The following is a 27,158-nucleotide window of genomic DNA, read 5'->3' on the forward strand; positions in this document are numbered from 1 at the left end:
AGTGTGAACAAGGTCCCCTGGCATTTATCTTACTCTGCTAAAATGTCTGAAAACTACAAACTGCTCTGTCCACACTAGAATTTTACTGGAGCTTAGTTATGTGCTACCTAACATGTGGTAAAACATACCGTTTTTCCTCCCCAGTGAAGACAAGGCCTACAGCTGCTTGTCTCTTTAGACTGTAAGCTTTTCAGGGAAGAGACATTGTCTTTTACTCTCTGGGTATGTCGAGACTGATTGTGCTGTCGGGCTACATGGATTGATGCAGCGGGATCAATTGAGCGGCCAGTGGAGATCCGCTCAATCCCGAAGTGCTCTGTGTTTGACGTAGTAGCTCCATGCCCCGGAAAAGAGTAATGCTGCATCAACCGGAGGGCAATTCCTATCGGTGCAGCTAAGTGAAGACGCGGCAGTAAGGGAGCATAAGTAAGTCAACAGGAGATCTGCAAGCTACGTACTGTGGCAGTGTAGACCAGGCCTTGGTGTGTATGTGCTGTCTATAACACAGTGGGGTCCTGATCTTGCTTGAGGCCTCTAGGTCCTCACTTATATACAAATTCAGGTTAATGCTACATGTCAGAACCCAATCTCAAATATTTATTTATCCTACAAAGAAGAAAAGTCACTGAAAACCAGTTAAGGTCACTTCATGGGAACCCCCTCTTCCCCCACAACCCCACCCACCCACACAACTTCAGAAGCAAGAAAATGCCCAGTTAAAGCTTCCTTTAACTTATCTTAGTTGACACACCACACTAAACAATTTCATTGACAGACTCTGCCCCCTTTATAAGCAAGCTCCATATACTGAAATACATAACAATTCTTCATGACTGCACTATAACAACCCTTAACTCTGACCTCAAAATCAGCATACATGATTGCTAGGAATCCAGGGGATTAGGGTTAAGGTTTTGCATTATGATGCTATCAACCACGTCGTGCACCAAGCATTATCCCAGGCTGAGTCCTTCCCCTTTGGCATGACTGTCCAATAACAAGTGGGAGGTGCCAATTGGCTGGACAGGGAAAGGAATAGGGTAGAAGTGGAAATGCAGCTGCTTCCCCTCTTCTGCATGCTGGCATTTACAGCCAGCATTCAGCCTCATGGTACAGCTGCTGGCAGGCAGCTCTACAATCATCTGTTGAAAGAAATTGTGAGGAGAAGGCAAAGCTAAGAAGCAGCTGACCAGTTGTACTAGCCTTACAGTACCAGTGATGGAGCAGAACTTTCTGTGACTCCTTCATGAATCTTTCCATTCAAATTTTGTGGGTCTCAGGGCCCCCTCCTACCTTGGGACCAGGATCCTGGCTTCATCCATTCCCGTCTGTAAAACACTGGGTATGTCTGGATGAAGGATATCGTACAGCAATTGACTTAAAGTTTAATCTGCTTCAGTGCTTGTGGTACATGAAGCAGTAAATGCTTAACTTTTTAAATCTTTTTGAATCAAACAGGTGCAATTGTATGGGTCTGTGATGTAAAAAGGTGGTAACTGGGGGCCCAATCTTCAAATGAGTTGGGTTGACGTCCTAACCTCTGGAGTGCACTCACACAGGACTTGTAGAAGGATCAGGGTCTGGAACATTAATTTTCTGTTGAGCAGTAGCAGATGTCAGGGCTGAAAGATCAGTTTCCTGGTGGCAATAGCTGTAACACAAGTCTAGGTATTTTGTTGTGTAACTTTTCTGTTAACAGATGTTCACCAGTCCTAGTACAGAGCTGTGTGAGTGGGTTCCCTCTCCAGACAAGGAAAACCTGACTGGTAAGCCTGCCTCTTGGTGATTAAACAGCACATGCACTCCACCATGGTAACTTCACCAAGTGTCTTTATTATTATTTCTTGTCTTATGTTCTCGCTACAACAAAATGTAGCAGCAGCTAGAAGGAGCTTTCCCTCCTTTTCCCTGGCTCAGCCTTTTATACTGCTTGGTTTCTTCTTGAGCTGTCCAGCTAGTGAGTTAATTTTTTTAAACTAATAAGTACATAAGAATGGCCATACTGGGTCAGGCCAATGATTCATCTAGCCTTGTATCCTGTCTTCTGACAGTAGCCAGTGCCAGATGCTTCAGAGGGAGTGAACGAAACAGGGCAATTATTGAGTGATCCATCTGTTATCATCCAGGTCCAGTATGACAGAATGCACTCCTGTATTCACACCCTACACACTATTATAATAAGCTTTGTACAAAGTATGCCTTGTGAGGTATCATTTGAAAACTCATAATTTGCTGCTCAGTATTGTCAGCTGAAATTTATGTAGCAGCATTGTTTGTAAAGTTATGACATTTCCCTAGTATGATGTTAAAAATATATGTTCAAAATCCCCATAGCTCTGCCCAGGCAGAAGTCATCAAACAAGTCTGTCTTGAACAAAGGAGCATATGCTTTTGTTAATTTACATGTAAGCAGTAAACAAAGTTTTCAAGCAGAAAGGGGAAGGAAGGAAAAACATAAGAAGCTCCCACAGGTGAAAAAAACCCCAGCAGGTAACATCCTTCCACACAAACTCTTTTGTCTCCTTGTGCTCAGCTGGAAATGTTTTTCAAAGAGGGACTAAAAAAACTATAAAAAGGAGGAGCAAACATCCCAAAACACACTTCTTTTTCTCTCTCTCTCCCTGCTCACCTCATTCTCTGCACCCTGCGAAGACAAATGAAACAGCTGTTAGACTCAGGGGGAGGGTCCTGACCTGAAGAATATGGTCGGTAATGCTGGAAGTATGTGGGAAGAGATTTTGCTTGAATCTAAAATAGTTTGTGAAGTTAGGCACTAGAAAGTGTTTTATCTTTATTTTTTTTGTAACTGTTTCTGGCTTTTATGCCTCCTTACTTGTACTCACTTAATCTCTCTGTTCGTAGTTAATAAACTTATTTTATTGTTTTATACAATCCAGTGTGTTTAAGTGTCTGGGTAACTCTATTTAACAGGCTAGTGTATATTATTCCCTTAAAGGAACAATAGACTTAATATATTTGGACTGTCTAGTGAGGGCTGAGCAGTACAAGACATATATTTCTGGGGAAAATCTGGGACTGGGAGTGTGTTGGGGTCACCCTACAATATAACCAAGGCTAGTGAGAGCCAGGGTGTGACTGGCAGATTGCAGTTACACACAAACACATCTGGGAGTGACCTAACTCCTGGTGGCTGTTTGTCAGCAGTCCAGGTTGGGGGCTACAGCAGCAAGGCATTGTGAGGCACCCCAGGTTACAGGGCAGGTGTGACACAGCCCCCACCACTAGTCTAGATTTTACCCAGATATGTTGCATCCAGCTTCTAGCAAACAGAGATTTAGGGACACCCAGAGCATTGGGTTGTGTCCCTGGCCATCTTGACTGATAGCCATTGATGGATCTGGCTTCCATGAATTTATCTAATTCTTTTTTCAACCCATGTTATACTCTTGGCCTTCACAACATGCCCTGCCAATGAGTTCTACGGAATGACTGTATGTTGTGTGAAGACGTACTTCCTTAGGTTTGTTTTAAACCTTCTGCCTGTTAATTTCATTGGGTAACTCCCCACTCCCCCCAGTTTTGTGTGTTATGTGAAGAAGTAAATAACACTTCCTTATTCACTTTCTCCATACCATTCATGATTTTATAGACTATCATATCCCTCCTCAGTTGTCTCTTTTCCAAGTTGAACAGTTCTAGTCTTTTTAATTTCTCCTCATATGGAAGTTGTTCCATACACCTAACTATTTTTGTTGCCCTTCTCAGTACCTTTTCCAATTCTAATATATCACTTCACCTACCTTGGCAGCCATCTCTCACACAGGATAAACATAGATGTTGAGATTCAGCACAGAATCCGTTATACCAGCCTTGCCTCTGGCAGACTGTCCCACCAGGTGTTAAATAACCATAACATCAGAACACACACTGGACTTTTATAAAGCGGTGGTAATTCCAGCTCTCTTCTATGACTGTGAGACCTACAGAAAACATCTGAAAAACCAGGAACATCAGCACCAGCACTTTCTCTGGAAAATCCTTCTTAATGGTTCTTAACATTGATAGCTTTTTTGACTACTGTTGCACATTGAGCAGATGTTTTCAGAGAACTCGTTCTTTAGTAATAGCTAATTTAGACTCTATCATCTTGTATATATAGTGGGGATTATATGCATTTCTTTGCACCTGTCAGCATTGAATTTCATTTGCCCTTTTCTTGCCCAGTCACCTAGTTTTGTGAGATCCCTTTGTAACTCTTGGCAGTCTGATTTGGACTTAAATATCTTGAGTAGGTTTGTATCATCCGAAAACTTTGCCACCTCACTGTTTACCCTTTTTTCCAAATCATTTATAAATATGTTGACGTGCACTGCTCCCAGTACAGATTCTTGTGGGAGCCTGCTATTTCCCGCTCTTCTCTGTGAAAACTGACCATTTATTCCTATCCTTTGTTTTCTATCTTTTAACCAGTTACTAATCCTTAAGAGGCCCTTCCCTCTTATCCCAGAACTGTTTACTTTGCTTAAGAGTCTTTGGTGGGGGCCTTGTCAAAGGCTTTCTGAAAGTCCAAGCCCACTGTATCCACTGGATCACCCTGGTCCACTTGTTTGTTAACCCCCCACAAAGAATTCTAATAGATTCATGAAGCATGATTTCCCTTTACAAAAGCCATGGTGACTCTTCCCCCAACAAATTGTGTTCCTCTGGGTGTCTGAGAATACTGTTCTTTACTATAGTTTCAGCCAATTTGCCTGGTATTGAAGTTAGGCTTACCGGCCTAGAATTTCTAGGATCATCTCTGGAGCTTCTTTTAAAAAATTGGTGTCACATTAGCTATCTGCCGGTCATATGGTACAGAGGCAGATTTAAGCGATAGGTTACATTTCACAGTTAGTAGTTCTGCAAATTCACAGTTCTTTCGAACTGATGAATACCATCTGGTCCTGGTGACTGATTTCTGTTTAATTTATCCATTTATTCCAAAACTTGCTCTATTGACACCTCAATCTCGGACATTTCCTCAGATTTGTCACCTAAAATAAAATGTCTGAGGTGTAGAAATCTCCTTCACATCCTCTGCAGTGATGCAAAGGTCTCATCTAATTTCTCTGCAATGGCCTCATCTTCTGTGAGTGCTTTATTATCAACTCAATCGACCAGTGGTCCCACTGATTGCTTGACAGCTTCCTGCTTCTTTTACGTGAAAGTTTTTTGCTATTAGTTTTTGTATCTTTTACTAGTTGCTCTTCAGATACCTTTTTTTGGGGGGGCCTGCCTAATTATACTTTTACACTTGACTTGCCAGAGTTTATGCTCCTTTTTATTTTCCTCAGTAGGATTTGACTTTCAATTTTAAAAGGCTGTCTTTTTGTCTCTCTCTGCCTCTTTTACTCTGCTATTTACCCATTTTTGGTGGCATTTTTTGGTCTCCTCACTTTTTTTTTTTTATTTATTTTTTAATTTAGGGTATACATATAGTTTGAGCCTCTATTATGGTATTTTTAAAAATTTTCCATGCAGCTTGCAAGCAGTTCACTCTTGTGACTGTTCCTTTTCATTTCCATTTAACTAGCTGCCTCATTTTTGTGTAGTTTCCTTTTGAAGTTAAATGTTATTGTTGTAGTGCGTTTTTTTGGGTATATTCCCCCTACAAGGATGTTAATAGTGATTATAATGTAATAACATTTACCAAGCAGTTCAGCTATATGCACCTCTTGGACTAGATCCTATGTATCACTTAGGCCTAAATCAAGAATGGTCTCTCCCTTCATGGAACAGCTAGTCTTGGAGCCCATAAAGCTCTTATTTACGGTGTCTAGATATTTTATTTTTGCATCCCATCCTGAGGTGACACGTACCAAGTCAATTCGGGGATAGTTGAAATCCTTATTGTTGGGTTTTCTGGTTTTGTAGCCTCTCTAATCTCCCTGAGCATTTCACAATCACCATCTCCATCCAGGTCAGAGGGTCGGTAGTATATTCCTACTGCTATACTCTTATTATTCAAGCATAGAATTTCTAGCCATAGCGATTCTGTGTTACTCTTTGATTAATTTAAGATTTTTACTATATTTGACTCTATGCTTTCACATATAGAACCACTCCCCTAGCGCGACCTATGCTGTCATTCCTATATATTTTGTACTCTGGTATTATCATGTCTCATGGATTATCATTGTTCCACCAAGTTTCTGTGATGCCTGTTACATCCATATCCTCATTTAATACCAGACACTCAAGTTCACCCATCTTAGTATTTAGACGTCTGTCATTTGTATAAAAACACTTATAAAATTTGTCAATATTTAGTTGTGTGCCTTCATGTGATGTAACTGAATAGGACTCTCTTTAGATTGACTTTCTCTTTGTTTCTTATCTGGACTTTATCAATATCTATCATCCCTTTACTAAGACATGCAGTATCCTCTTTACTCCCAAGGAATGTCTCCATCTGAACTGTGTGCTCCTCCGTACGTGTCGGCTGTCCCCATCCCCTAGTTTAAATGCTCCACTATGAACTTTTTCGTTTTACCAGCAGTCTGGTTCCATTTATTTTAGGAGGAGCCCATCCTTCCTACATAGGCTCCTCTTTTCCCAAAAGGTTCCCCAGTTCCTAAAGAAACCTAAATCCCTCTTCCAAACAACATAGTCTCGTCTATGCATTGAGATCTTGCAGTTCTGCCTGTCTAACTGGCCCTATCTGTGGAACTGGAAGCATTTTAGAGAATGCTACCACGGAGGCTGTGGACTTTAATATCTTTCCTAGCAGCCTAAATTTGGCTTCCCGGACCTCTTTTCTACCTTTCCCTATGTTACTGGTACCTACATGTACCTCCCCAGCATGGCACATAAGTCTATCTAAATGTCTCAAGAGGTTTGCAACCTTTGCGTTCAGGAGACAATTCACCCTCAGGTTCTCCTAGTCATCACAAACTCAATTATTTATATTTCTGATAATCAAATCCCCCATTACTATTACCTGTCTTTTCATAACAGGGTCCCCTCCCCCAGAGAGGTATCATCAGTGGGAAAGGATGCCATGATGTCATCTGGAAGTAGGGTCCCAACCATAGGATCATTTCCCTCCACTCCAGCTTGATGTTCTCCTTCCCAGAGACTTTCATCCTCCTCAGCAGCACAGAGGTTGTCATGCTGGGGATTGCTCCACTGTGTCCCAGATAGAAAGATACATAGATGAGACTAGCTGTCTTAGCTTCTCCAGTTCAACCACTCTGGTCTCAAGAGCCCATACTCCGTCTCTGTAGGCCATGAGTTGATTGCATCAAATGCACACATATGCTACATGCCCACCAGACAGGTAATCATTCATGCTACATTCAGTGCAATGAACTGGTTAGCTCCCACCCTGCTGCTGGACTTCTGCCTATAGTACTTTTACTCTTGCAGAATTCGTTGTTTGTTTTTTGTGTGTATATGTTGTGGGGAGGGTTATTGGCCTAAGTTTAGAGAATGTTTATTAGGCGTATTTGGCTCTCATGCTCCATCTCTAAACTCCCATTTGCTAGCTCCTCTGGGTGCTTAGGAGCTGCCTTTTTAAACCCTTATTCTCCCTGAGTTAGCCCTGCCCCCTCATCAAGGAATCAGGGAACAAAGGATGGCAAGTTAGAGTCTTGTTAGGAAGCCCTCAGCCTTGCCTTGCAGGGCACTAAGCTCAGTGCACACCCTCTCAAACAGGCCACACTATAAACTTCAATCAAGCAGGCACATGGCAAGCAAGTTCACAATAAATTCACCCTTAGGGTCACATAGTCACTCCTCCACCTGGAGAATTCTCTCGCAACTCTCTCCCATTTGCTACTCCAGTTTACTCATTAGATTCCATACAGGTGCAAGTGATCCTCACTAACCTTCCAAATGCAATCAGACTTCCTAATTACCTCCTATCCTAACTCTCTATGCCCTGCGTGGTCTAAGTGACCAGAGTGCTGACTCTATTTATAAATGCTGACATGTCTGTCACAGGTCAAACAGGATGCAGGCTGTTTCAGGAGTTTCCAAGCCAAAAACACCAATGCCCAATTCCCAAGGAGCAACTCTGCCCCAAGAACTGACTTGATAGAGGGATTATGGCAGATACCAACTTCTCCTGTTGCTTGCAACCGCTTCCCCAGAAGAATCAGGGTCACAAAACTAACAACAATATAGCATTTCTTCAAAGAAAAAGAAATTGTAAAACAATGTGTAACCACACCATTTGGTGTGTCCAGTTATAACAATATCAGTGACAAACTATCTAAAAGGTATTAATCCCTGACGTGGCTCAGTATATACAGTCCATACGTACATATGTAGGTCCTGATCCTGCAAAGACTTACACATGTGCTTTACGCACTGTGTATATTCTCATAAACTTCAAATGTGTGTAAAGTTAAGTACATAAGTATGTAATCTAATGTAAATCTAATATATATCTTTACCTCAACTGAGCAAGAGAAAACTAATTGTATGTCTTGGGAACAGATTAAAAGCAGATTCTGTAATTTACTTTTGCAGACTGAGCTCTTTCAACAATTCTTACTCATTTATATTTCTTGATTGAGAGGAGCACATAACATTAACAGCAACAAATGATCAACATAATCATTATCAGGTTCACCATCTGAATAAAACAGATGTTATGTAAGATGAATCCCACCTGGAAACTACTTGAAGACCACACCCATAATGGAAATCTTAATATGCTTGACTGGCATTTTAAATAAGTCTGCTGCATTCCCTAACGCTAAACTTCTCCATACACTCTAGACATCAGAACTGCAGATTTCAGTTCCTCTCGCCTATGTATCGTAAGTACCCATGCAGAGTATCACAAAGCCATCTACAAATGCTTAGACCAAAAATGCTTCTCTTGACCCATATTAGAAAGGTTAATCATTTCCACCTCTTCTTCCACAATATGTATTTCTTTTTCAAGTGCAAGGACTGTCATTGTAAGCAGCCCTGCATTAAACAGAGGGGGAGGGTCCTTATGTCATCCCCACCTTATGAATCCATTCAAGGTCTGATCAGAACTTCCCTCACCATAATCACACTGTACTTAAAATGGCAGCAAAATCTAATTTTTTTAATTTTATTTTTAAATGTTATATTCTGCCTTTTGACCATCACCTGCATTCCCAGGTGACATTCAGTTCTGGGGCTTGGTTACACCTTGGATTTTCATTGCTGCAATTTGTTTTACGTCTTCCTGCCATAGATAAGCAATCTTGCCATCATTTTTTGTCTCCCTCCCCCATTCCCAAGCAATAAATTAACGGAAAATCCAGTAGTCTTCATACTTGGGCAAAACTCCCATTAAAAATCGTATTAAAGTCAATGGCAGTTTTGTCTGGATCAAGACTGTAGGATTTTGTCCTCCATCTGTGAACTAAAAATTAGAATTCAAGGAGAAAAAACAAGGTTAGACTGTATGAAATGTGTAATGTACTTAGAAACTTACCTTTGCAAACTGATACATTTGCAGTCTATTGATTAGAAATAACATTTCATTGCAGGACAATAAAGAGAATGTGTGGTTTAATTGCAGTCACGTTTATTTGCAGTTTCTATACACACTTTCTAGGTAATCAAACTTTTCTGACACATTTTTTGAGGGGGGTTCACAATGAAACTGTCACTGTTTTTACTAAAAATAAATACAAGACTTAAAGTGTTGCACAGCTCTAAAATATACAAAGGCTTGGATTTAATGTAAACTTTGAAAACATTTTACAAAAGAAACCATCTTTGCAACAATTTAAAAACTTCATATTTACAAATATTACAAAAATACAAAATGGATGCAAGTCCATAAACCATTGTCTTTTCTGCCAGCATGAACTGGTGCTAGTACCAAAATAGTTACACTGTAACCTTCTTAATTTTTTTTAATCTTTAAGTCATAACCTACAGTATTTCTCTAAATCTGCCACCATTGCAGCAAATGCACTCAATCACTGACCTTTGGCAAAAGCAAACATTTGCTTTATTTGCTACAACTATTCCATGTCCTCTATGCTGCCACAAAAGGAAAAAAAAAAGAAAAAAAAGTTAGTTTCAGACACAAAAACAACTGAATAATTTCCAAAACAATTTTCCATAACATCAGTGCAAACAGAACAATAGGTTGGAATGATGGTTCACAAGTTATCTAGTATATGTATGGTACCCTGTTTCAAGATGTGAATGATGAGATTTTTGTTCTAAACCTTCTGTTGAGTGCCTTAAAGACATATACATCTTTAAAGGATTTTTTTTTGACTCCCACACTTGTTATGATTGTGAATTCTTTTTTCATTTCATAATCCAGCTTTATTTGGGTTTAAATCAGTTCAATATAAAATATAAAACTTTGTCATAGATTTTAGATTAAACAAAATAAGTAAAACTATATTTGATGTGATAGTTCTGTGAACATTACATAAAGGGTATATTTCTGCCTCATAATTCAAGTCAAAATGTTTATCTTTAGATATTTATAAAATATGGTACCACTATGAAATTAAATGCCTGGGTTGTTAATAAAAGGTGATGTCAACTTATTAAAGTCAACTCAGCTGTTTTCTATTTAAACTTTAGAATGATTTTTTAAAAGACATATAACACCTTTAAGGATATTATAAAAGTGCTGCTGATATAAATTTTAAAGAAAATTACCTAAGATGACCGAATAAGGCTGTTCTGCCTGACACATCAACTTCATTTACTCATATTCTCCAGCAAAGTATTCTGAGATATGCTAAACGTCCTATTAAAACATACCTATTCATTTATTTCACTTGCATTTAGACTCAGGTTTTCTTAACTAGCCTGTTAACACAAGCAATGAGGCTTATTTCCAAAACGTTAACTCACTTATCTTTCTTTAAACACTTCCAGATTTTCCTGATATTTTAAACCATGTTGCCGATTTAATTCACCCTTCCTCAACACACATACCCACATGCGCACACTGACCATAGCCCACATACTGTATGCTATCACGCTCACAGAAGGATGGCAGGAAACTCTAAATTATATTTTTTGTGGTGTACACTAGATGAAATAGGATGTATTCTAATGGGAAATAACATTCAAAATTTTGTTGTCATTCTAATTTATTCAATCATTCCAATTTTAAATAGACACTTCCTCTTTAAAACAGTGTTTGCCTTCCTTTAAAACACTGCCCTATGCATTGTATAAGTAAAACCTAAACCAATAAAAGCCCTTTCACACATCCCTTTTCCCTATCGTCATTTACTTATGCTTGAAGCCAGCTTTTGATTGATTTCTTTAGTACCAAAGTACGTTCTTTCTGTGATCCTACTCACTCTGTCCTACTGCATGCCACATTCCATCTTAAAAGCTTATCTGCGTTAAACCGTCCCATGTTCAAAAGCACATTCTACTGTAAGCAATACCAACTGTTTAAATTTTGGACAAATAGGGCCTGATTCTCCACTTGGCTTAAGCGGTGCTATACTGTTGGAAAATTGGTTTAACAAAAGAGAATCAGGCCTATCATTTTAAACATTGGTTTTATTTTGTTTAAAAATTAAAGGTAAAAAACAACTTGTGGTTTGAGCTCACAGCTACATTTTCTTTCAGGTTTAAGACAAGAAAATTCAAGTCACTTCAAGTAATTCAGCTTTTGTTTCCCTGCCCTCATTTTTATCAAAGCATTTGCTCTGACTCATCTTCTTTCCCTCCCCTATCCCATTCCCCCACCCTGTTAAGCATTTCTGGCAAACCCAGACAAAACTAAGTTGTATGTGGCTGGCATAATGAACCAGAGCATTCCCCATTTAACAATGAATATAAATAATGCGTACACACACCTATTTCCCAGCTACATTTTTCACAGTGTCATTTCTGTAAATATTTAGGTAGCATGAATCTCATCAGCACAAAGAGAAAGCTTCACTGAAAACTCATTGCAAATATTTACTGATAAATCAACGGTGCTTGTTGCATGCTTATAATTTATTTGTTTCCTTTAAGAACCAGAAACTAATCATGTTTAAAGATTATAGTTCTCAGGTTATGACTGTGTTATGTATCCCAATAGCCTAATAAGAATATGAAAATAAGTACTATTTCTTCATATCTATTCTCTCTAATGCAATCCATGTCAGAATAAAGGGCTAAGGGATGCTGTCAAATGTGCTTGCCTTGGGCTTTGCATTAGAAATGATTTTGTTCTGTTAAAAGCATGCTTTCCATCCCTACCAATTACCACACTGAAACTCACAGCTGCATTCTGCAATTAGCTTGTTTGGAGCTAAATTTTGAAAGACAAATGGTTACTTTAAAATTAATCAGATCTTAATTAGCCTTAATATTTCATTAATTAATATTGAGATTTTCTTTCATACAACTTTTACAGTTCAGATTTGAGGCTTTTTGATCACACTCAAAGTGGCATTGGTGGACATGTAAATATGATGTTTGATATGAAAATGGTATTCACAGAATACAGTTAGTACATTTTACTACTTTTGTCTTCTATAAACAAAGTTGTTATGCAGTAAATTATTTGCCACATGTCCACTTTTTTCTGATAATTCTATTTACAAATTTTTATCAAAAATATGGTATTTACATATGTTCTGTTAATTTTTTTGAAATTTTGTTCAGTTCATTTTAGTGTAGAAAAATACCAATCCTTAAGCACAATTTCATTTGTTCCCCTAGGGAAGCACTACAGTGAGAGGTTTTGTTCCTAAATGGGCAACTTAAAAAAAAGGTATTTTTAATTCTATGAAAATTGGATAATTTTGAAATCTACAGTGACAACAGGAATGAGAGTAGGATAAATTAAGCTAAAGGTAAACAGAAGAGATGTAGCATATGTTTCTACTTTTAGAAAATGTAAAATAATCATTAGCTACAGCTCTAAATTTCTGTTTTCCCAGCATCTTATAAACACAAACACTTTTAAGCATTGATATTGCCCTGCAATTGCTTTGACTGCTACAGAATTGGCCTGTTATATTCACATCCTTATATAACCCCAGTAATTTCAGAGTTTACAAGTTTCACAGTCAACAGTGTGGCTCTCTGGAGCTTAGGCAGCCTATGTTGAACTTTGAGACGATCGATCGTCATGAGGGCTGCCATCTGAATTCTCGGTTTCTCCTTCTGAGATAGCTTGCATTGGCGCATTGTACAGCCTACAGCGTATGCTGTAACGGCTGCTGCTGGCTGCAGGAGGTGCCCTGGAGCGCCCTACTCTTGAAGATGCAGACATGGAAAAGCTCTTGGAGGAGAAACCTTCTGCGTTAACTCTAGGGGAGCAAGGAGACAGGGGGGATAATGCTTCAGGTGTTGATGACGCCTGGGGAGCCTCATCAGTGTTCTGGGGGGAATCCACAATTAGCTCACTGGGAGGCTTGGGCAAAATCGGGCTCTTTAGTATCTCAGTGGCTGACATCCTATAGCTAGAATCGGATCGACTGCCCTTTTTAAGGAGCAGTAGCTTAAACTCCTCATTAGATGTGTTGGACTTTTTGGCATTCCTGTAAATAAGACCAGGAGACCTCTGACTGCTTGTTAGGGCTCCCACATTGCTGGCAGGTGGCACATTGCTGGCAGGTGATGTGCTGCTAGCAGGTGACGTGCTGCTGGCCCCAGATGAAGCTCTCAATCTGTTTCTTACAGAAAGGTCTCCAGAATCTTTTCTCCCAAGTACTTTCCTTTTTGATCTGTTTTAAAAAACAAAGCAACATATTCACATGAAATAATACATAGCATTGCTATAGCACTTTATAGTTTCATAGAACTAGGCACTGTTAACTACTGAAGCCTTGCAATACCCCACCAAGTAATAAAGGTTAATAATTATTGAAAAACCTTAAACAACATATAGGAATTGCATGTACATTAGGCAGTAGGTTACGGAGAGTAGCTCCTGTCCCACTTAAATCTGCTAGGCCCAGCCTATACAATTCACGCATGGACAGGCTCACGTTGATTTGGGAGAAAGATGGAATAATGCAACAAAAGGTGATATTCTTCCTACTTCGGCTCCCATTTTCCAGCAAGATCCACTGGATCAGAATTCACCCCACTTGCAGAAGAAGAGGTGACAATTTCAATATTGATATATATGTCTTCTTAGGTTTAACTATTATAAATTGTAATGTGTTATAATCCAGTGTAGTTGATATCAGAAAACTGCAGTTGTACTTTAGTTGTGATGGAAAATTTTAATTAAATACCAAAAAAAAAAAAAAAAATCCTGGAGCACTGGCTTCTCTTGGGTTTCAATATCATTGCCAGTTCATAAGAACAAAACCAGTAGGCAGAATGCAGAGATGGCACTAATTGCATTTGTAAATTGTCTTACTCATTCCATAAAGATACTCAAGTTGCTGAACAGCAATATAATACAACATTATAATAAAGCAACCTTTAAAAGTCTCTTTTAAAAAATTAACAAAATAAATAAGGTGGCTACAGCACAGAGAGAAAGAAGTAGATGAAAGCTTCCAAATGAAGGGCCAACAATTGTCATGCAGTTATCATCCCAGCTTAGAGTTTTTTTGGGAAGTTTGGTAAAAATCAGAGTTTTAAGATTATGGAGTTTTGAAAAAGCTATAGTTTACTTTGAAAATAATTCCATATCATTTTGGCTCATCGAATGAAGGGCAATGTTTATACATATAAACTAATGTTCTTCTGACTAGATACTAGGCTGAGTTACATATGGGTAGTAGGAAAGGAGAAATGTGACAAGGCAGGAGTTCAGGAGGAGGTGCAGAGAAGGGGAAGAGGGACTAGGAGGGACATAGACTGGAGTTAGGCTCTGGAGAACGTATAGATGGGTAGCATGAAGCCATGTCTCAGATTTGGGGTGCTATGGAGGAGGAGTGAGACAGGACACTGATGGGATGGAAGGGGAATGAAATAGGGTTGAAGAGTGTAAAGGGCATGAAATGGGACAGAAGAGAAAGGGCAAGGCTGGTGGTGCAGGAAACTAAGGAAGGCATATATAATGTGCATATAGGGTACATAAGGACAGGAATGGGAAAAGCAGAACGCTTAAAGTTTTCTGTGTGTGTAAAAGCCATATCACATCCTCCATTTTATCCACTGTCCACCACCCCATATTCCAAGCTGATATAACTCCCACTATCACACACACACTTCCTACAGATTTCCTAACATCTGGAGGAGGGGAGCTCTGCTTTGGTGGTCCCTCATAAACTGCTGACGTAGAGCTACCCTCCTGTAGCCCTTATACACCAACCCAAATGAAGCTCATGGCTTTCATTAAACAAGCAGGAGAAATTTATAACCTAACGTTAAAAATAGTTAAGACTGAAGATATGTTTTAATGGAACCCAGCTAGCACCCAACAGTGAGATTGCACTTTCTTTACAAAAATCCACCACCACTTTAAAAATCCAACTATTTGAACGTCTGGAAATGCAGAATTAAGGGGATGCAGCTAGTCTCCCACTGCACATAATCCTTCATCACTCCCTTTGATACCAATAAAGCAAAGCTTTTAACCACATGATTAAGAGCATCCTTAGTAAGCAAAGCACTTGATGGGTGCTGGCATGCATACCAGAGCAGGGGTTTGTGGTTTGTTGTATGGTGGTTCTAGTGATGAGGTATGCATCACTGGGTGAAAGAGTAAAAGATATGTCATCTTAGATGCCTTAACTTTTCACGCCCTTACTTTTGTCATTTTGTGTAAGGTATGTTATATAGGGAGTTATCTTAACTCACACACAATTGTGTGTTTTTTAGATTCCCAGTGTTTTAGATTAAGAAAGGATCTCCAACCCAGCAATGGCTACTTTGTGAAAATGTCATTTCGCTCAGAAGTTCTGCTCCTTAATTGGGTGAACAGTTTGACAAAGAACAGGGTCTTCAACACTGGTAGTTATTGCTTTCATGGTGATAAGGAACTCCTGAGCAGGCTGAACAATTTCAGAAATAGCAAGGCCCTCAGTACAGTAGCTGCTGCCTTGTCAAAAGTACTGTTCTTTGTGACACTATTTAGCTAGGCTGTGAGCTTCGCTAATGAAGACTATAGTTTTATGAAGACCAGCTTCATTCCTGAACTAGCTGAACAGTTTCACAGAAGTCCTTTTTTTGACAAAGCTACTGCTTCATAGAAGATCCTGGTTGTCATAAATAATGGTCTCCTTCAGCTCACCACAACTTAAACCGACAGTTGTGACATGAAGCCCTAACATTTTAATTTTTTGTTAATTAACAAAATAATTATATCACCTCAGAGGCTCCACAAACACATTTTTTACTTTCTACACTTTGCAGTTTTTTAATTAGAGTGACCAAAAACTCATGAGATTCAGAATGTGAATTTTGGGGGGATTGACTTCTAATGGATTAGAATTCAGAACCCAAGAAGCTGATTTTCTTGAAACTGCAGGAAGTTCAATTTTTATTCAGAGATTGTGTGCTAAAAAATTGGAGCAGATACACTGCAATTTTCATGTAAAACAAAGAGCTTGAATCTTGCTGTAAGTGTACAACAGCACAATCTTAACTATGGCGGCATAAAGGAACTTCCATAATACTTTTACGGCTGATTCACACTTACCGCGCAATTCGACGGCAGTTGACGGGAGTTATGCAAACTACGCAGAGTAGTTTGCGTAACTGACGTCGACTGCTCTGCTTCCCTCTGCGCGCTGTTCTCACTGCGCTGAGCCGATGGGAACAGTTTTCCCATCGGCTCAGCGCTACGCTACTTGAAGGGGTGGACTTACTCAGTCGACTTCCTGATCGATTGAGCAGGTCTCACTGACCGCTCAATTGATCAAGGAAGATCGATCTGGCAGCGGCAATTTTGCCGCCATCAGTCTGAACATAGCCTCACTGTCAGTGGTAATAGAACTCAGAACCTTCAGCAACAAAACTCTCTACCACTTGAGCCAAAGGAGTATCTCCATTAGCTAATAAGAATCATAGGCTCTTATTCTCAATGTGGTTCAGCTAGTAAATGGGAACATGACACGGTTAACCAGTGTGTATTCACTTCTTGGCCATTGTTAGTTGATGCTTAGCTGTAGATAGGAGGAGAAGATTGTATTCTGTATTCGTATGGATTCTAGTAACGGTAATGTTAGATCACCTGTGAATGACTGCAAATAGATCCTCTGTAGTGCGAGGTTTGTTTGGAGACGCAAAAACATCTTCTGCTTCAGTCTGAGAATCTTCACTCAATGGTGAAATTAGGGAATCATCACTTGGAGAAGATTCTTAAATAAGAAAAGAAGCAATGTCAGGTGCTTGCCACATTTTACAATAGGACTGCTAATGCAATTCACAAGCTCAATTAATAATGGAATTGTCTATACAATATGCACACTTTATAATCTAGTCTAAATATTGTACTCATCTGTCAAAGTACTGTTTCTTGGTATAAATGGTTTAGTGCTCTTTTCTTAACTGAAATGAAGTAACAGGAAAATGCAAAACATATATTTTTCTAAGAATGTTTAAAATAAAGTCGGCCAGATACATAAATAAGGATAGCTCCATTAAAATCAATGGAGTTATGAAGAGTTACTCAACCTGAGAATCAATATCTTTAGGGATCACTAAAAATAATCTCTATATGATCATTTTTTTAAATTATAGAATTACTTAGTTAATTATAAAACTGACCTTTCAGTGAAGCATCATCTGTACTCCCTTGTGTTTCCTCTGCCCTGCTGTCATCAGAGGCACTTTTGGTTTGAATACCTGATTCAACATCATTTTCCTGCTCCGAACCTTTTTCATTAAGTGAATTTACAATTGATATCTCTGATTCATAGTTGATATTCCCAGGCACTTTGTCATCACGGTGGTTTATATCAAACTGATGCTTAAGCTGATTACTAATGTCTGCTCCCCCAGCTGGTGGATCAGGCTGGAATGTGCTTTCATTCAGGAGTTTAGATTCCAACTTTTGTTCACAGATTGCAGGTAATTCTTGCTTAATCTGCCCAGGATCAAGGCTCCCTTGTTCTGTTTCATGATAAGATATCTTAACTTCATAATCACTTGTGGGGACAGCTAAGCCTTTTTGAAACCCTTCTGTAGAAGTGTTACAGGTTTGTGTGTTCTCTGGTAAAGGCTCACCAACTGGGTGCATTTGGTCTTTCATCGTATTTGCTTCTAAAATACCCACATTTGCCGAGGTTACAGTTTCTTGATCACAATTATTCTGTACACTGATAGATGAACTTTTTCTGAATGCAGTTTATCAGGGTCTGTCTCCACTGGAGAAGAGTCAATATAGGACATTATGGCATCTTCAGTGGAGTATTGACGTGATATTGATTTCTTAGCTACAAGAGGCCTCATTTTGCCTGGAGAAATGGCTGTCACCATTAATGTTGTTTCTTGTATGCAGAGAAGGTCTGTATTGTTGTCTTTTTGTTTCACTTCTTCAGGTTTATTAATTGATCTAAGGTGAACAGATTTTAGAACTGAAGGTGTAATAGCAAGGGCTGGTGAAGAATTAGAGTTTAGTGCTTCTCCTACCATATTCTGTTTATTGTGATTAAAAGCATGCAACTGGTGTCTGTGAGCAAATGGTTTATTCAAGACATTATGAAGAGCACTTAGGTCAAGATGAGTAGGAGGTATAATTGGAAGTTCTAGATCTTTATTTAGAGATACAGTGCCATCTTTAGAAGGCTGTTGCAATGAGGACTTCCTTTCTGGTACTTTTGGCTTTCTTTTACTACCCCCTGGAGATAAGGGCCCAGAGAAGAAAGCTGTCGGGAAAGACGATGTTGGTGTTTCAGACTGACTGGAGTAACCGCTAGAGGGTGATGCTAAACCAGCCAACTTTTCCGGGGAAGCCAGCTTAAACTCATTATCAACAGAAGGGAGGGACGGGGTGGTGGCTCTCGATCCGGACTGCGATGTTTGTGATTCAGAACTTTCTGGCGACTTTATGCATTCTATGACTGTAGTACCCGTAGCAGTGCTTGAATTGGATAAAGACCTATAAGGATCATTAGATTTCAAGTCATTTAGAAGCCAGAGATCTGCATAGTGAGATTGTTCAGCACCTTCATCTTTAAATGATGGAATATCTGTGGTGTCAAACTGGATGTTCTTTAATCCACTGTCATTCTGATTAATCCAGGATAGTTCCTGTTTGCTTGGCAGATCAGAGTTTTCCACTCTAGAAGGTGTATTTGAAAACTCAAGTGGCAGCTTCATTTCCCTGGAAGTGTGAAGCATATGCTGCCCACTATTTATCTTTGGTTCTTTCTTCTCAGGAAAATCTGTGCTGCCATCAGATTTCCTCAAAGATGAACTGCGTTTTGGTGGGGCTGGCTTTGCCTTTGGTTTCTTAAGAGAGATGCTCTGTCTTCCCTGCCTCCTGTGGTTTACATAATCCTGCCAGGCACAATCAGTGAGACTGGAAGCAACATCTGCATTCCGGCCACTCTCAGAGCTTGCGGCTGCATAGTTACAAATATAACTTTTATTACCTTTGAGACCACAGTCAAAGTGCATGGAGGTATAATAACCTTCAGTGTCCACAGAAAAGTGTGAGCTAGTGTCTGCTTTGTCAGATGGGGTCTTTTCTAGAAAGCTATCGTAAGTGGCCATACTTGTAAGACTTGAGCATCCTAAGCTGTCATCCTTTGGGCGTTCAGGACTGAAATCCTGATGGCAGGATGCATCGTGATGATGATGCAAGTAATTCCATTCACTATCACTTGTGTTGCTGTTATTGGGGTCATCAAGTAAATCCGCTACAGTGGAGGTGAAGGAGCTTGCCCTGTGACCTCGAACCTTATCTATGTGATCACTGTACTGCTCTGTTATAAAGACACTAGAATCTTCATTGGCATTAGGAGCAGTATTCAGTGACAACTCTGAGTCACAATGCGAAGAGCCGGTCAGCGGAGGAGAGGCAGCCGGAGGAATGGTTTCCGATGTCTGTGAGGGACATGTCGAGCTACTTCCACTCCAGTTCCCACTGGAGGATTGGTGGTCATCTTTCTGGTCCATGTGACTGCTGAGAAGGACTCCCGCTGTGGAGATAGAGTGAATGGGGCTCCCAAAGGTGTCAGAATTTGATGAAATCTCACAGCTTCCGGAATCTGCCATCCTTGACAACCTCGACCTCCCTCTCTCACTTCCATTATGTTCTGGGCTGTGCAGGTGCTGAGAACAAGTTAAACCCATAGGCTGATGATCTTGTGAACCCTGGTTATTGATGGCATCGTTAACCATTTTGGGGATTCTTTCTTGGCTTGCCATAAAGTGTTCTGCTTCGTACACTGAAGTTTTGGCACCAGCATCTTGATCAGCTTCACTGGCTCTAGCACCTTCACGAGGAAGACTGCGTGATCGGATACGGTTGCTCATTGCTGTAGTGAACATTGCATCACCATTGTCTGTCAACACCAGAATGTTGCCGGCTGAATGGGACAGGGAGGCTACAACACTTTGACCTCTCTGTGTGCGGATTCTTCTTCTGGAGGGAGCAGCAATGAGAATTTCTTCAGTCTGGCACTCAGAGTCCCTGGTACCTGATCGCCTGTTGATTGTATTGGAGAAGTCTGGATTTGCATGCACAATCACATTCCGTTCTCTTGCTACTGGTGATTCGTCAGAATCTAGGATACATGTAAAATTGTGTGAGATACATTTTTACATTTGCTGACAAATGACCTGTCGAGTAACCCAAGAAACGTATTTGTTGGAGACTTTTTTCTTGCTGAGTATTGTACCAAATGTAACTTTACTGTAAAAAGCATATAAGGCAGACCTTATCCCGGTAAGATGGGAAATTCTCCTATTCCTGCAATGTGATCTTGGTTCTCCTATTCCTGCAATGTGATCTTGTGCTGAGCTGATCTTGCTGTGACAAGATAAATATTAACTTTTTAGTTTGTGTTACTGTATTTCAACTAATAAAGGCTGTTTTAATGAGCTATTGCCTCATAGAAAACTTTGCAAACATTATTATTTAAAACAACTGGATTTTGATTATATATGGATGAATTTCCCTTCTCTGATTCTTTACTACCAAGGGCATTTGCATAATAACAAGATCTTTGTTTAATAGGCTCTGGTTGCTTATTCCCTCATATAAAACCATTCGGTTTGTGATATAATAATTTCCAGAGCAACCAATGAGATATCATGGCTGGCTTCAGGAGCAGATGTATGCTTAAGAAATAAAGATCCTGGATCTAATGCTGATCTCACGCCTATTTTACACTACAGCTGACTTCCACAGAGTTACTTCTGATTTACATTGATATAAGTGAGATCAGTGTTAGGCCTCCTGATTTCAGCCTCAGTAATAAAGAATGAGGGGGAAGAGAAATAGGAAAAATAGATAAGAATAATGTTTGACAAAGTTTCCAGAAAAGCACTTGCAGATGTCTAATGCAAATATTCAACTGGTCAGTTGTTCTGGGTACTGTGACAGCTCATCTTGCAGGATAACATCTGTCCCGTCTTTACCTTAAGAGCTCTTGCACAAGAAAAAACTTTCACTGAATCTAGTTACTTTTTATGTACGTAACTATGGTTATATAACAAAAATAAACTGAAAAAAATTAAGTAACTGATTACATTTAAACAATAAGGGTTGAACATGTATATCTATATCACTCAGCAAGGCCTGTGGTACATCAAGGCCATATTGAGTAATATAGCTTTGCTTACTGTATTAAAGAAAAAAAAAACCACATCATTTCCAAACTCCACAACCATAAAAGCGTAAATGTTTCCTTGGAAAGCTGTTTGGAAGGCAGGCTATCACCTTATATCCCTGCGATTTAAGTCAGTTAGAATGCTATCTATTGAAGATTTTTATTTATACTACACCTATTTCTTGTTGCACTCTTCTGGGGATGCCAGAGATGGTTTTCCTCCTTCTCAACTTTCGTCTTCTCTGTAGTACAGATTGTGAATGAACAAGAGAGCAGCGTATACTAGCCTCTCTGTCAAAACCAACTCCTGCAACCCACAAATAGGTCTCATTAGCCTTTAGAAATGGTAAACAAATTTCATGGCTGGAACACAGTGGTGGTTTGTGAGCTTGGATTAAGCCTGTGAATAAATATATGGGAGCCCTTATGCAGCTTTTATGTAAATTATATTATGATATAGCACAGTTTTACTTCTAACTCCAGCTCCCTCTCAACAGCCTGCATTGCCAAAAGAAACAGAAGGAGAAAAAATAAAGTAAACAAATAAGAAAAGGAAAACAGTTAGGAATTCTCCATGGCAAGCATCTTTATCACAGCTACTTATTTGTTTGCCGTGGAGACAATGATGTCAACACCTCTGCAAAGAATGGTACCAGCCAAGATGATAACCTGGATCTAGTCAGCTATACTCTGACTCATTTAAACAAACTAACTAATTCACTAAAAAAACCTGGTTCATAAAATCATTTTGCAGTAGTTTGGTAATTCTCAGGAGGCCAAAGTGCTAAGGAAATATATTAATGCCAAGGATTTTAAGAACAGGTGAATAAAATTAGTATTTTAAATCCACATACAAGTTTCGAGAACATTCTTAACTGTTATATAGAGCCAACATTTAAATAAATGTGTACTTAAAGTTCAGTTTCTAAATCCACATTTAGCCACCTCCAGAACTGGCAAGATTTTCTAAAGCACTCAGAGGCCTCCCATAAAGGTCAATGGTGGCTGCTGGGTGATAAACACTTTTGAAAACTAGGCCACATAACTAGGTACCTAAATGTGGATTTAAGAGCTGGACTTTAGACACTCATTTTTTAAAACTTAGGCCATATAGAATAGATAAGAACACCTCATTTTGTTTACATTTGCATGGTGTTACTACAGGAAGGTTTGTTTTTCTCCATGATCAATAAATAGTTAAATGGAAGACATCCAAAGAATACAGCACTTAACTGTGTCTGGCTTCTCTAGCAAATGCAAAGTCATGCTCTCTGAAGTTGGCAAGACTCATGTTTGAATAAGTGGACCAGGGCCATAAACAGTGAAGTTGGGACTACTCTTTTCTGTGGTTTGCAAGCTTTAGAAAAAACAAAACAATCCAATCCTAACTTAAAAAATTTTTTTTATGTTAAATAGCGTATAATTATATTAAACATAATTATACACAGACATACACATACATATTACATTACATAACAATGTAAAACATTAAAAAGTAACTTTCTTGTAAAAGTTCTTCTTGAAATCTACTACAGTGTAATAGCGGCTTCAGACAGATGTCCCGTAACCACCAATGCCCCTGTAATAAGCAGAGGAAGAACTTTCTTTAATAATGAACAAAAGTGCTATAAACTCCATTAACTGTAAGTTTTTAATGTGAATGTTTATCATGGTTTGTTTGGTTTTTTTTAAACAGAATCAAATTGCTTAAAATTGCCAAAATTCCAGCAATTGAGAGTTATCTGCACGTGTCCCCTATGGCAAATGTACCAGGTTATCTCCCAGTGGCAGGTGGACTAGGGTATACTCTCCCCTTTATGTGTACAAATTATTCCCCATTAGCGTTAATGAGAATGATACACATTAAACATCCAGAAGATTATGTACCTTTATGTTCTTGGACTGTAAGATGGTCAATGGAAATTTGGTTCCAATTTACGGCAGGTAGAGTCCAGACAAAAAACTCTATTATTGGAAAAATTGACATTTATCCCAGACCTAGGGGTATACTCTCCTCCAAATATGTATGTGTAACATTAGTGACAGTAGGAAATAGGCCTTACTCTTTAAGGCCTCACATTGTGCTTATAATAAATCCTGTTATTTAACACACTATTACTTTCTGCTCTGATGTCCTGTAATGATATGTGACCCTCATACCCTTCTCTGATTATAGCAGTATCAGAAAAGCACAATGGAATAAATAATACTTACTTTTATGTTCTAAATAGAGCTGTGCAAATAAAATATTTTTCGATTCATTGGCAATTTTGAAAAGTAAAAAAAAATATTTTGGGTTAGACTGAAAAGAAAATTTTTCAAATTTTTGGTATATCAAAAATAAATAAATAAAATCCTTTTGGATCAAACAAAACATTTTGTGTTGACAAAAGCAAAATATTTCAATTCAATTTTGACAATTTTTTAACTTTTTAAAATGTTTTGAATAAAATTAAAGGAAAATTTGAAATGAAATGTCTTTTGAAGCCGAAATAAAAATGTTTAATTAATGTTGAAATTAAATGTTTCGATTTTTTTTCAGATTTTTTTCCCCCAAAACAATTTGACAAAACTGAGAAATTCATGAATCTGGTGTTGCTGAATCTGCATTTTTCACAGGAAAAAAGTTTCAGCTGAAAATTTTCACAACTCTAGTTACAAGGTTAACTCTAAGTGCACAGCTTTTCTTTCTAATCATTACACTTAAGTTGACACTCTTAAATTAATCAAAAATTGGTGCAAGGTAGTTTTGAGGAAAACTCAGATGACCTTAGCACTCTAACCCCTGAATCATACATGAGAAAGAGATAGGAAGTGAAAGGCAGACAGAAAGAAAAGGAAACTTATTTTTAGCTTTTGGAAATGTGTTATCCCTCACATTTAATAATTGATATACCTGCTGCATAGTAATATGTAAACAAATTCTTAAAATAAATTAAATAAAGCATAAAAAATAAACTAAAAGTTATAAATAAATGAAGATACTATACCTTCAACTCAGTAGCATGAAAAGAGATCTCAAAGCAACGGTTTATATGCTACATGACCATTACTTGTGTTTAAAGTACTGCAAGTACTATAATCTATTCTCTGCCCTTATTTGCTCTGTTACACATGATCATCATATGATTAACCACAGTGGCTCTCTGCATTATTTCAGTTAGCTAAATTCAAATAACTATTCTATGTCTTTTTAAATACCAGTTGCCAGTCACATACATAACAAAATTACACAACAGTTTATAATGTGACAAAAACACACTGGGACAAATTAATACTGGATGTAATGCCATTGATTTCAGTGGATCTACATGAGGGAGGAATTCAGCCCAATGTATAAAATTAAATTCTTGAATCAAAGTCTTTACTTGTAAGTTGTAAAGTGCTGTGTTTTGAAACACAGTTAATATAATAAAAATGTTCTGCCCTGAACACCCCTGAATCAAGTAAAAGAAATAGAAGAGATTTGTACCAGTGACATTGATGGGGATAATGCAAGAGGAAATCACTTGGGCATCTTGTTTCATTTTCTCCTCTGGAGTTGGGAGAGGAAGTGCTTTGCTCCAATTGGTTTGCTTATCCAGTGTAGAAGGGATATTATGTATTGGATTTTTCGGTCTCTGCCCTAGCATGACATCTGTATCTTCCTCCTCTGGTGGATGGGACTGCAAATGAATACATTCAAAATCAGTATTCACTGGTTAGTCATACAAGACTAATTTTTAAACAAAGCAGTAGAAAAGAGATTAGAGATAGATTACAGGGGAGCAATGAAGGATTATAGATATTCAAAAAAAGATGGCTACTTACCTTGTAACTGTTGTTCTTTGAGATGTGTCACTTATGTCCATTCCATTGTAGGTGTGTGCGTGCCTTTGTGCATGGTTACTGGAACTTTTTTCCCTTTAGCAGTACCCGTAGGGCCGGCTTTGGCACCCCCTGGAACTCCTATGGTCCCTCAGTTCCTTGTTGCCACCAACTCCGGCAGTGGGAATGGGGGGGTGAGTCATGGAATGGACATGAGCAACACATCTCGAAGAACAACAGTTACAAGGTAAGTAACCGTCTTTTCTTCTTCGAGTGCTTGCTCATGTCCATTCCATTGTAGGTGATTCACAAGCAACACCTTGGAGGTGGGCCGGAGTGACGGATAAGCTGCCTGCAGCATCGCTCTGCCGAAGTCCACGTTGTCCCGTGCCTGCTGGACGATGGCGTAGTGGGACGTTAAGGTGTGTACAGATGACCAGGTGACAGCCCTGCAGATGTCTTGCACAGGCACTCACTAGGAAGGCTGTAGAGGAAGCTTAAGTTCTGGTTGAGTGGGCTGTAATTATCCCCGGAAGTGGCACCTTCACTTGCTCACAGCAGAACTTGATGCAAGAAGTTATCCAGGATGAGATGGACTGGGCAGAAACAGGTAAGCCTTTCATCCAATCAGCCACGGTGATGAAGAGTTGTGTAGATCTCTGGAACAGTCTCATGCGCTCGATATAGAACGCTAACGCCCGTCTAACATCTAGCATGTGCCACCTCCTCTCCTCTTCCAAACCATGCGGTTTGGGAAAAAACACAGGGAGAAAAATGTCTTGGTTATAATGAAATTGGGAAACCACCTTAGGTAGGAAGGCTGGGTGCAGCAACAACTGAACTTTGTCTTTATAGAACACAGTACAAGGAGGCTCCGAGGTCAGCACCCTAATCTTGGAGACCCTCCTTGCCGAGGTAATGGCCACCAGGAAGGCCACCTTCCATGACAGCAGCAGTAAAGGGCATGTAGCCATGGGTTCAAAGGGGGCCCCATTAGCCATGAGAGGACCAGGTTGAAATCCCAGGGAGGCACTGGGTTACGGAACTGTGGATAGAGCCTCTCCACCCCTTTCAGGAACCTAATTATCATACGGTAGGAGAAAACTGACCTCCCCTCCAAAGGCTGGTGGAACACCGATATAGCCGCGAGGTGGACCTTCAGGGAGGCCACGGTTAGCCCCTGGAGTTTTAGTTGCAAGAAGTACTCCAGGATCACCTATATCAGCGACAACCCAGGCGAAATCCCCTGGGACTCTGCACAACAGATAAATGGCTTCCATTTTGCCCGATACATGACCTGCGTGGAAGGTTTCCTGCTACCCAGCAGGATTTGCTGGACTTGAGCTGAACAGGCTTGCTCGTCTGCACTCAGCCATGGAGCCTCCATGGTGTGAGGTGGAGGGAGTCCAGGTCTGAGTGTAGTAAGTGACCATGACCCTGGGACAGGAGATTGTGCCATCTTGGAAGCTCCAGTAGGGGAGCAATTGATAGGTCCAGCAGCATGCTGAACCAGTGCTGGCGTGGGTAGGCCGATGCAATTAAGATAACGTCTGCCTTGTCCCTCTTGATTTTCAGCAGGACTTTGTGAAGGAGAGGAATGGGTGGAAACACGTACATGAAGCTCCGCGACCACTGCAGAAGGAAGGCGTTGGAGAGCGACCCAGCCTCCAGTCCACAGAGGAAGCAGAACTGTGGACATTTCTTGTTCCATGCTGATGCGAACAGGTCCACCTGGGGAGAGCCCCA

The 27,158-nt window shown here is 39.5% G+C and overlaps 1 protein-coding gene across 1 annotated transcript in view; it reads right to left on the reverse strand.

The window, feature by feature from the left end:
- Positions 1-9,498: 9,498 nt before the first annotated feature.
- NHS (NHS actin remodeling regulator) overlaps positions 9,499-27,158 on the reverse strand; it is a 326,761-nt gene continuing 309,101 nt past the window's right edge. Inside the window, 6 exon segments of the mRNA XM_067566088.1 lie at positions 9,499-13,646; positions 17,057-17,183; positions 17,593-18,156; positions 18,159-20,558; positions 21,781-21,912; positions 25,078-25,270. Coding sequence (XP_067422189.1) covers positions 13,019-13,646; positions 17,057-17,183; positions 17,593-18,156; positions 18,159-20,558; positions 21,781-21,912; positions 25,078-25,270 — 4,044 coding nt within the window. The 3' untranslated portion in view covers positions 9,499-13,018.

This window comes from Emydura macquarii, unplaced genomic scaffold, assembly GCF_026122565.2.
Source record: "Emydura macquarii macquarii isolate MOO-44397 ecotype Brisbane River unplaced genomic scaffold, CSIRO-AGI_Emac_v2 contig_2734, whole genome shotgun sequence".
In the NCBI taxonomy this organism is placed as follows: domain Eukaryota; kingdom Metazoa; phylum Chordata; order Testudines; family Chelidae; genus Emydura; species Emydura macquarii.